Source organism: Gorilla gorilla, chromosome 13 (genome assembly GCF_029281585.2).
Source record: "Gorilla gorilla gorilla isolate KB3781 chromosome 13, NHGRI_mGorGor1-v2.1_pri, whole genome shotgun sequence".
Lineage (NCBI taxonomy): Eukaryota > Metazoa > Chordata > Mammalia > Primates > Hominidae > Gorilla > Gorilla gorilla.
The window spans coordinates 105,099,532-105,110,890 of NC_073237.2; the positions used below are offsets into that span (position 1 = coordinate 105,099,532).

Consider the following 11,359-nt stretch of genomic DNA (forward strand, 5'->3'; position numbering starts at 1 on the left):
AGTGAGACTCCATCTCAAAAAAAAAAAAAAAGAAAGAAAGAAAAATAAAAATGTTAGAAAGATCTGCATTTGGCTATAATGTAGAGAATGGATGGGAGGGGCAAGACTAGAAGCTGAGACCCGAAACGAGGCCATTGGAGAAATTCTGATAAGACTTGAAGGTGGCCTGACCTAGGGCTGTGAGAGTGTGGAAGCAAGGAAGAGCCTGGTTCTAGAGAAATTTAGAAAGTTGAATAGAATCCAATCTGTTTTTTCCCCAACCATCCCTCACTTTAATCCAAGCTCTTACTCTGACATTTGAGGGCTTCCCTCATGGGCTCCTGTGATGTGGGATGTGAGGCAGAGGGAAGGATGAATCGCTTACTTGTACCTGAGCAAAGAAAGATGGCCTGTCATCCAGAAAGGACAAATTCACTAGAGTGCCAGAGGGACCTGCAACTTAAGCTGCCCCCTCCCACTCCAAAAATCAAAAAGGCAGTTTAGGGCTTTGGTGGTGAAGAGTCAAGAGAAAAAGGGGAAGAGCAGCAACTGGGCCTGAGGAAGTTTTCTGGGAGAATTAAGATGAGCAGAGGTGCCTGAGGAATTGATTAGGCAACATGCATGGGGGAAAAGAGTTAAGAAATACTGCCATGGAGCATGTAAGAATGCTAATGAGGAATGTGTGGGGATTTTTGTTTGCCGAATTTTTGTTTGTTTGTTTGTTTCTGGGACAGAGTTTCGCTCTTTCGCCCAGTCTGGAGTGCAGTGGCGTGATCTCAGCTCACTGCAACCTCCGCCTTCCAGTTTCAAGCGATTCTCCTGCCTCAGTCTCCCCAGTAGCTGGGATTACAGGCACCTGCTACCACGCCTGGCTAATTTTTGTATTTTTAGTAGAGACGGGGTTTCACCATGTTGGCCAGGCTGACATTGAACTCCTGATCTCGTGATCTGCCCGCCTTGGCCTCCCAAAGTGCTGGGATTACAGGTGTGAGACACCATGCCCAGCCCGCTGAATTGTTTCTTGGAACATGGCGGCATTCAACTATATTATTTGGGTAACAACTTTCTAAGGGTTACAATTATGAACATCATGACCCAGAAATGCCCTGTGGTGGGATCATGAAATCACAGAAGCTGAGGATTGGACCCTTCAGTTCCCTCTAGAACATTCCATCCAGTAGTCTGACATGGACAGCTCACCCTATTTTGGCCAGCCATGAGTGATAAACGTTTCGTCACACTGGATTGGCATGTGTACCGCTCTGAAGCCATTAATTGGTCTTGGGTCTACTCTTGAAGTTCTACAGGGCAAGCAAATTCTTCCACGACAACTCTTAGGCTATTTAAAGGCAGTGTTCATGGACTGCCAGAGCCTACTTTTTATCCATTCCTTACGGAAAGGCAGTACAGAGCAGATGGAAGACTGAGGAACTGGATTCCGAAGACCTGGGTTCAAACATAGATTTATTATTTATAATCTGTATGACTTTGGGTAAACTACTTGAAATGTTGTTTGAATGTGATTACCATTTTGCTATGTCCCCTCGTCAACTTGACCCCTACCCACAGCCTCCAGGTCTCTGCCTTGAGCTGCTAAGTGGATGATGGTAACACACACACACACACACACACACACACACACACACACATATTTGGGGTCTGCTGACTTAGAGATGCCCAAAGGCCACTAGGCTGTGGGACACCGGGCTGGAGCACATGGAAAGGGAAGCATCCGGATCCACATTTGCATGCTCAGTAGCACATCTGCCCCTGAAGACAGCTCCTCTCCCTTCCACCTCGGGGAAATGGACACAGTCTTGGGACCTGGGTGTCCACACTGGGATCTCAGCTGTGAGAAAGCAGCTCAAAGTGCCTGTTTGGCAAGGATCTTCTTTGTTGGGAGCTCCTGACTCAGGGGCTCTCCAGCATATTCAGGAGTTGGAAAGGCTGTGGTGGGCTCCAGTAATTTTTAAGAAAAACTCCAGGTGATTCATGAGGAGAAACGCCATGCTGGATTTTCTTTTTTTCCCTCCCATTGCTGCAAAAATTCCAGAGGCCTGGCTCACCTCTCCTCCAAAGGTCAAGGGTGGGCAGTGTCCCAAAACTGAAGCCAGGAGCCAGGATGCACCTCAGGCAGAAGTGTGTTCTTTAATCTCACCTTTCCATGTTCTCTCCCTGCACTATAGAAGAGGATCCCAGGGTTGCATTTGAAAAGGGGTCATCCCATGGTTTTTTTGGTCTTGAGCCAGAGGGCTAAAAGTAGGTGTGATCCCATTAGAAAATGTGGCCCAATATATTCTGAGCAATATAGGGTGCCTCTCCCTAGAGGGACCTCACTAGGGACCCCAGAGAGCCCACACAGACCCTAGCTGGTGACAATTATGGGGGGGGTGTGTGCTAGGCAGTGGAGGTTTGGGGCACGGTGTCCACAGTCTCTGCATTCTTCCATCATTACCACTAACCGTGTGATGACCCATAGAGGGAGAGAAGAGGCACAGAGGGTAACAGGAAGCTTAGGGGAAACAGGGTTTTTATTGGGAGCACCCAACGTGTGAAACTCAGCAGTGAAGTAAAAGGAGGGCAAGTGTTTCATTGGCTTTTGCTCAGAGAATGTGAGGGGAATCCCTATGCTCAAGGACCTTACAGACTAGATAGAGTGACTGCCTTACACTAAAGCATCACCTCTTCTACACACAAATGCAGAAAGTGTGATGACAGATGACAGATGGGCAAGCCTGGGCAGCCCAGGAAGAGAAAATGAGTCAGAGCATGTCAGGCTTGGAGTGTATTAGCAAAGAGGGAGGCACCGGACAGGTGAAAGGGTCCTCCAAAGGTATCCACATCTTAATCCCTGGGACCTGTGACTATATTAACTTTCATGCCAAAAGGGATTCTGTGGATGTGATTAAATGAAGGAATCTGAGATGGGGAGAGTATCCTGTATGGCCTGGGTGGGGCCAATGTAATCACAAGGGTCCTTTTATGGGGGATACAGGAGTGTCAAGGGCAGAGAAGCAGATGTGACAATGACAGCTGTAGTCTGAGAGTCTTCCAAGATGGAGGAAGGGACTATGAGCCAAGGAACACAGGTGGCCTCTAGGAGCTGGAGGCAAGAGGAAGTATTGTCTCCTACACCTCCAGAAGGAATACAGCCCTGAAAGAACCTTAATTGTAGCCCACTAAGAAGAATTACGAACTTCTGACCTCCAAAATAGTAAGATAATAACTGTGAATTGCTTTAAGCCACTAAATCCATGGTAATTTGTTACAGCAGAAACAGGAAGCTAATACAGGCTCTTCTAGGAGTCCAGGTTAGTGAAAAGGCACCAAGCAGCTATAGATTTCGCAAAATTCAAGTAGGGTTTGGGAAGAAAAAAATGGAGGGTTTTAAATTACATATGCTTTTGGTTACCATATACAGTACTTTTGAAATAAAGTCAAACAATCTGAGTTGCCCACGCAAATCCCTGAATGGCAGAGGCAATTAAACTGTTTTTCAGGCAGCCAGGCATCGAAAGTACTTTCCTATTTTTCCTTTAAAATTCCATGCCATTATCTCACCCACTAACCAATGAAGCAAGAAACTGAGATTTTGTCCTTGGGATGACACCTTGCTGCCCCCATCAGATAGTCACAAACCTCGTGAGACTGGACTTGGTCCTTTTCTTCTCTCATACCCAACAAGGAACTGAGAGCAACTCCCGTAGCCTCTCTAAAGGAGAAAGCCCATTATTGTGGTGAATGCCTCTTTTATGAAGGGCTGGGATCAGGTTCAGGGTGTGGCATAACATAAGGTTGGATTCTGCCCTGAGTGCGGCAGGCATCCACACCAATGTGTCCAGCTTCAGAAATGGCATGCAAGATGGTGGCCAAACAGCCTAAGAGTTGCATGCTAGGTCCCATCAAGCTGTGTCCCAGCACATCCTGGGGAGGAAGCCACAGTCAGGAGAGCTTGGCTACTCCTGGTTGGATATCCTTGGGTGAGCTATGCACCTAAAAGCCTCAGTGTTGTCAGTGGGATTTTGTAGAGTCTAATTTCACTGTCTAGCCAATGACCCTGATGAAGGCACAGTAAGTGTACACATGTATATCCAAAAATAAGTCCCCTTAAGGTTGTTCTAAGGGTCACCCTTAGTGCCCTTCATATAGTCACCATAGCAGCAAAGGATCCCACTAACATCTAAATCAGATGGTGTCAGTGCTCTGTGCCAAATCCTCTAGTGCTTTCTGACCTTACCCACGATCCTTGCATTGGCCTATGAGGCCTACCGTGAGCTGCTCGCCTTCCCCCACCCCATCTCATCTACTTTTCCTTACTCCTTCCATGCCAGCCACACTTTTCTTCCTGCTCCTCCTCTGACTCGAGAGGTCGGCAAACTTTTTAAGGGTCAGTCAGTATTTACTTTCTTTCAGCTTTTTGGGCAATGCAGTCTTCAATGCCATGACTCAGCTCTACTGTTGTACTGCAAAGGCAGTCACAGACAATACGTACATGAATGAGCACGGCTGTATTCCTATCCAACAAGCCGGGGACCGGATTGGACTGCAGCCTGCTGACCCCTGATCTAACTCTTCAGTCACACATCTGCCTCCAGTCCTCTGCACCTGCTGCTCCCCTGACATACACATGGCTCTCTCCCTCACCTCCTGCAGGTCTTCATTCAAATGTCACCCTCTCAGGAAGCCCTGCCCAGGCCACACTAGCACTGCCACCCTGCTTTTGCTCTTATTGTCTGTCACCCCCACCCCCCACCGACTAGAATAAGGGATTTTGTCTGTTTTTTTCACCAACGAATTCCCAGCTGCCTTGTATATAGCAGACATTCAAGAAATATTAATTAATTGAATAAGTCAGTCTTGTTACGAAATGTAGGAAAAGGGGAGCCATTTCAAAAACAATATCCCAAATGTACCCTAACACAGGATAAGGGTTTGCAATATCTAGAAAGCCCAGGTCACCAGATTACATCATAATTAGTGATGTCACTGTTGGGAAAATTCTCAGGGTATCCTCTGATGTAGGCCTTTCAGGCCTTGAATCCAGTGGGTTTGAGAACTTTCTAAGAGTGGTGCGGCTCTTGACAACATGTGGGCTCCACCGGCAGCAATCATGGGGGATGGGCCCACCAAGAAGGTGGGCAACCAGGCCCCCCTGCAGACACAGGCCCTCCAGACTGCCTCTTTAAGGGATGGCCCGGCGAAGCGGGCCGTGTGGGTCCACCATAGGAGTTCAGAGCCACAAGAACCTACTGAATCAAAGGCAGCCAAGGAGAGGCCCAAGCAGGAGGTGACCAAAGCAGTGGTCGTGGACCTGGGCACTGGCTACTGTAAATGTGGCTTTGCCGGCCTGCCAAGACCCACCCACAAGATCTCAACAACGGTGGGCAAGCCCTACATGGAGACCGCCAAGACTGGGGATAATCGCAAGGAGACATTCGTGGGGCAGGAACTCAACAACACAAACGTTCATCTCAAGCTGGTTAACCCTCTGCGACATGGCATCATCGTGGACTGGGATATAGTGCAGGATATCTGGGAATATCTCTTCCGACAAGAGATGAAGATCGCCCCGGAGGAGCATGCGGTCTTGGTTTCAGACCCGCCGCTGAGCCCACACACCAACAGAGAGAAATATGCTGAAATGCTGTTTGAAGCCTTCAACACCCCTGCAATGCACATCGCCTACCAGTCGCGCCTGTCCATGTACTCCTATGGAAGGACCTCCGGCCTGGTGGTGGAGGTGGGCCATGGCGTGTCCTACGTGGTCCCCATCTACGAGGGTTATCCTTTGCCCAGCATCACCGGAAGGCTGGACTACGCGGGCTCTGACCTGACAGCCTACCTGCTGGGCCTGCTGAACAGTGCGGGGAACGAATTCACCCAGGACCAGATGGGCATCGTGGAGGACATCAAGAAGAAATGCTGCTTTGTGGCCCTGGATCCCATTGAGGAGAAGAAAGTCCCTCTCAGTGAGCATACGATCCGCTACGTGCTGCCGGATGGGAAGGAGATTCAGCTGTGCCAGGAACGGTTCCTCTGCTCAGAGATGTTCTTCAAGCCATATCTCATCAAGTCCATGCAGCTGGGCCTCCACACCCAAACCATGTCCTGCCTTAACAAGTGTGACATCGCCCTCAAACGGGACCTCATGGGGAACATCCTGCTGTGCGGGGGCAGCACGATGCTCAGTGGCTTCCCTAACCGTCTGCAGAAGGAGCTAAGCAGCATGTGTCCCAATGACACCCCGCAGGTAAACGTGCTGCCTGAAAGAGACAGTGCCGTGTGGACCGGTGGCTCCATCCTGGCCTCACTTCAGGGTTTCCAACCATTGTGGGTCCACCGCTTTGAGTATGAGGAACACGGGCCTTTCTTCCTCTACAGAAGGTGCTTCTGAACGGCGACGAGGATGGCCACTGCACTGGCAGTGCCTACCCTCGACAGGGTGAGCGCACTCCTACACACAGGGGGTGGAGCCGGCGCTTATTCCTGTAGCATTAAACACCCCTCATATGCCCCTCCAGTGTGTTTCTCTACTTCGTGACTTCATAAGAAACAACTTCACACGTGCAGCATCTGCCTTAAAATATACATTTCCCAAAACAAAAGCAGGAGTAGGGGGAGGATGAACAAAAAAGGGCATGCATTGTATGTGGATTGCTTAAACATTCACTTGCTCTAAAATTATGCTGCCCCTTATTTTGTGCATTCTCCGCTTTAGGAACTACTTTACGGTTAAACTCTGCTTGGAAGGGGGAGTGCAATGAAGATTAGAGGGTAAATGCTGTTGGGGCACATAAGCAGTTCCCTTTCCATAAATGCCAATAGGAAGTATGCTGTAACAGTGCAAACTCCCACAAAGCATCAGTGTCCATTTCATACTTCATCAACAACCCTGAGGGACTGGAAAGAGCTGGCAAAGCTGTCTGAGCCCTGCTTTAACAGGAGTTTCTTTTAGTTCCAACAGTCATTTATGTCTCAGTACCAGTTCTTACTAAGCCATCACAGCGACTGGCTGCTGAAGCCTAGCATATTACAAGCAAGGCATTTGTATGTGCCTTAAAGGGCAACTCTTCAGAGAACAAGTGCTATACAGATTTCCCTTTTTAAAAACCGAAGTAAGACTGATCTTGGGTTATCAGCAGAGAGGTTAGGGATTGAAGCCACAGTCATTCTCTAGACACTTCAAGTAGTAGCTGACCATCTCCCAGCAGACTGGATTCTCCATCAGCCTATAACACACACGGTTGGAGTCTGGGGTGTGCTGAGGATAGAGGCTGCTGGTTCTGGGGCTGATGATATGGGTCTGTGGGAGGCTGCCCTATGTGGGTCATTCTAACCCCACTGGGGAGCCCAAAGATACACAGAGACCCTCAGTAGCCAGGGAAGCCCTTCCAGGGCCCAGCCAGCTCTATGGTGTTCCTGCAGGGGGAGTTTGTAATATGAGCACTTTAAATTGGAGATTCTTTAGAACAGCCTCCAATACATTCTCTGTCTTGTCTTTAAAGTTCAAAATCTGAACACTAGTTGGTGCATAAAACAGAGGATAGAACATGGGCTCTGGACTCTGTGGTTTGAAACACAATTTTGCTACCACCTAACTGTGACTTGAGTTTGTTTGCTTGCCTGCAAAACTGAGTATAAATGCCTACCTCACACAGCTGATTAAAAAACAGCAAAAAATATCTGAATACCAGTATCTAGACTCCTGGGGGTCCTCACACTAGCTAGCTAGTATCTTTAGGTTTCTACCTCTTATGCAGAAGGCCAGAAGTCTCTTACTATAGTCCTTAGCCACACAGGTACTCAAAGGCAGGCATTCTGCATTTAGAGGAGAGCTGGCACCTCCACTATCTCCAGGGAGAAGCCCTCCAGAGCTGCTCACAGGTTCCAGGCTTGCCTAGACAGCCTTGAAAGGCCTAAAGTGCCTGACCCTGGATCCAGGTCTGGTGACTAAGAGTATCTGGCTGGCACCAGCAGAGAGAGAGCCGCAGAGGGGCATGTGAGGTTCCCATGGTTCAGCACGGATGACTAAGCCTTATGCTGGACTGTCAAGGAATCAGGAGTTGGGGACACTGACCTGAGAGAGAGGGACATCTTTACCTCAGTTTCTGCCCAAACCGCTCTACTGTCAACCCATGATCATTCACTGATGCGCAAGTTGAAGTTTGGTTAGTTCTTAACCTTTGGACCTCTTTGGCAGGGGTGGTAAACCCATAAACCTCTTCTTAGAATAATGTTATTAAATGCATAAAATAAAATGTATGATTACAGAGAAAAGCTATCATACAGAAATATGCTCTATCTACCGATCCCTTAGGGGTAAATAAACCCCATGTCAAAGATCCCTAAAAAAGGCGAGGGTCTTAATGAAGAGGGTTGGGAGGTGGTTCTGGAGGATGGGCGTCTCCAGGCCTTCCTAGGCCTCCACGTTCATTTTTAAATGAAAAATGCCAACTGAAGGCTGAACAATTGTGCAGTCTTTTTCAAACCACTTTATGAATTTTCTCACTTGATCCTCACAAGTATGCCCCAGTAGAAAAAGAGAATCTCCTCATAAAAAAGTGATAGTTACTAAGTATTTGGAACTTATCTTAGCACAGTAGTTCTCAAGCAGGGGGCAACTTTGGCCTGTAGGGGACATTTAACAACGTCTAAAGATATTTGTGGTTGTCGTAACAGGGGTGGGAGTGTGTACTACTGGCATCTAGGGGTTAGAGACGAGGGAAGTCGTTAAACATCTTACAATGCGCAGGAAAGCACCTCCCAACACCCAAAGAAAGAATGACATGAACCAAAATGACAACAGTGCCATTGAGAAACTCTGCTTAGCTTGATGGGCACACACAAGACGGAAGGAAAGCAAGGCTCAGTGAGATTAAGTGACTTTGTCCAACACTGCTAAGATGGTTGGACACATGGCCCAAAGCCTTGTTCTTTCCTTTATAACCAGGAGGACAACTGTTGTTCCTAAATGTCCTGGGACTGTAGAGCCAGTAAGAATAGTGGTGGAGCAGCCCACTGCAGGCACAGGCAAGGGCTCAGGGAGCACAGAGAGCACAGAAACACGAGAATCCAAAGCAGGCCTTCAGCACTGCCAAATGTTACCAAATTAGCCTTGTCTTATCTCCAGCCTCGTGAATATGTACAGCTACCTAGCTCCTAAGATGTTTATTTGCACCCAGTTACTAATAAATACGACTAACAAGAAACAACAGCCAAAGACTCCCCAGGGCTTGTCCAGGCGGTGCTTCTAGAGAATATGGGAGTACAATAACCAGCACAAGAGGAAGAACAAATCTAATTTTGCTTCTCAAATTTGCAGTCACCTTAAGTTACTAAGCTTCATCAGTTTTACTTATTTTTAAAAACACCCACTTCAGCTATTGCTATGACAAATCTCTCAAATGTGTATGTATATATACATGCATATATAATTAAACTTAATTTAAAATATGCAGCAGGGCTAAGAAATTGCACCAAGCTACATCCATAAAGACATATAAAAATTGCTCCTAAGTTTTGTTTTTTGTTTTGAGACAGAGTCTTGTTCTTGTCCAGGCTGATGTACAGTGGCACGATCTTGGCTCACTGCAACCTCCACCTTCCCAGGTTCAAGTGATTCTCCTGCCTCAGCCTCCCAAGTAGCTGGGATCACAGGTGCCCACCACCACACCGCCTAATTTTTTTTTCTATTTTTAGTAAAGATGGGATTTCATCATGTTGGCTAGGCTGGTCTCAAACGCCTCAGCCTCCCAAAGTGCTGGGATTACAGGTGTGATCCACCGCACCCGGCCTCAGTTTTTTCAAAAGCATAAATTTAAAATGCACTTTGACTGAAGAAGACAGTCTTCTGCAAGTTCCTTCTTGAAGTTTAGAGCATCTGAGCAAAGCTATCTGACTCAATGGAACCAAGAAAAGTGAAGGTTTTAGCTTATTGCAGCATGAACTTGCTTTGGGACAGGATCCAAATTTATGTACTCTTTTCTAAAACTTGACAGACTCTTTCCCCCAAGTTAAGCATTCATCACTCAGAGGAGTTTCCTCCTTTTCTCATACACTCAATTTTCCCCCATGAATATTCAATTCTTGGCTTTGCCTCAATTTGGAAGGTCTCCTCCTGCCTGCTTCTTCTAAAAATGAACAAAATCCAATCCTGCTCAGATGAGAGAAACAGTAATTGATAGTAATTTGCATTCAAACAAATTATTTCTTGCTGCTTCAATACATTATTTAAGGAAACTGAATGTCCAGGAAAATTCACACCATTATCAATAAACACATTTCCTTCTATTTCCAGTCTATCAGCATGGGTCCCTTTACAGTTATCCAAAGCAAGAGCACTATATTTCAATATAAGTTACCATGCTTATTTACCCATGCCAAAGAGTGATTACAAAGTACTTGCAGCCTTTCAATATTGGGCACTTAATTACAGCAAACCCATGTAAGTCAAAAAGTAGATTTCCCCAACGCAAAGTATATCTTCTTTCTCTTCTTTTTAAAAACTCCTATTAGATTGTGAAAATGTTCAAACATACAGAAAAGTTGAATTTTACAGTGAATACTCCTAGATTGATTCTATAGTTAACATCTTGCTATACTGGGAAAGGCTTCTTAAATTACAATTTTGGCTATATCACTTCTTTGAGGATCAAAAGCAGCATTTCCTGTTAGTTTATGTACAGTGCTGTAGTTTAGGCATTTGTTTCCCTAAACCTCATGTTGAAATGTGATCACCAGTGTTGGAAGTGGCGCCCAATGGGAGGTGTTTTGGTCACAGGGGCAGATCCTACGTGAATCGCTTGGTGCCATCCTCGTGGTAATGAGTGAGTTTTCACTCTATTAGTTCCTTTGAAAGCTGGTTGTTGTTATAGAGACACAAATGGACTAAGATATACAGTAAGAAAGGTCTGGTTCTGATATTTAAAACATGGAAGAATTTTTAATCAGAATGAAGTGGGCGTTTTCTAGACTCACCATGAAAATAAAATATTCTCATTTTGAGACAGTTTTTTTTGGTGAGGGGGTGGAGAATTGAATAAAGAGAAGTCAGTAAAGTACCATAACAAAAATAAATGAAGTGGCCTAGACACTAACAAAAATATCTGAGTTAAAGAAACAGTATTTGGAGAACAGAGAATAATTCACAACCATGCATGCCATACAATGCACACTGATCACTCACACCAACTGTGCATGATACTGTTTAGAAATTCTAATCTGTTCTAGCTCTAACATTGCTAACTCTCTAGCAGAAAATACACAGGCAGTAAAACAGTCCCTATAGACATTGTAATTATAGGAGGCTCAGCCCAGTTATAACTGAAAGCACACGACCTGGTAAGATGTTACAAAATAATAGCTGTCAGCAAAGGAGGGC

General features: G+C 46.2%; 1 protein-coding gene across 1 annotated transcript; it reads left to right on the top strand.

The window, feature by feature from the left end:
* The first annotated feature begins 4,975 nt into the window (after positions 1-4,975).
* On the top strand, positions 4,976-6,499 carry ACTL7A (actin like 7A). The gene has a single exon (XM_004048409.5). It carries the CDS (start codon positions 5,066-5,068, stop codon positions 6,371-6,373), a length of 1,308 nt encoding a protein of 435 aa, XP_004048457.1. The 5' UTR covers positions 4,976-5,065; the 3' UTR covers positions 6,374-6,499.
* The last annotated feature ends 4,860 nt before the right edge of the window (positions 6,500-11,359 follow it).

Bases quoted from the DNA above. Each gene is read 5' to 3' on its own strand.
- ACTL7A (XM_004048409.5), top strand. From the start codon at position 5,066: ATGTGGGCTCCACCGGCAGCAATCATGGGGGATGGGCCCACCAAGAAG.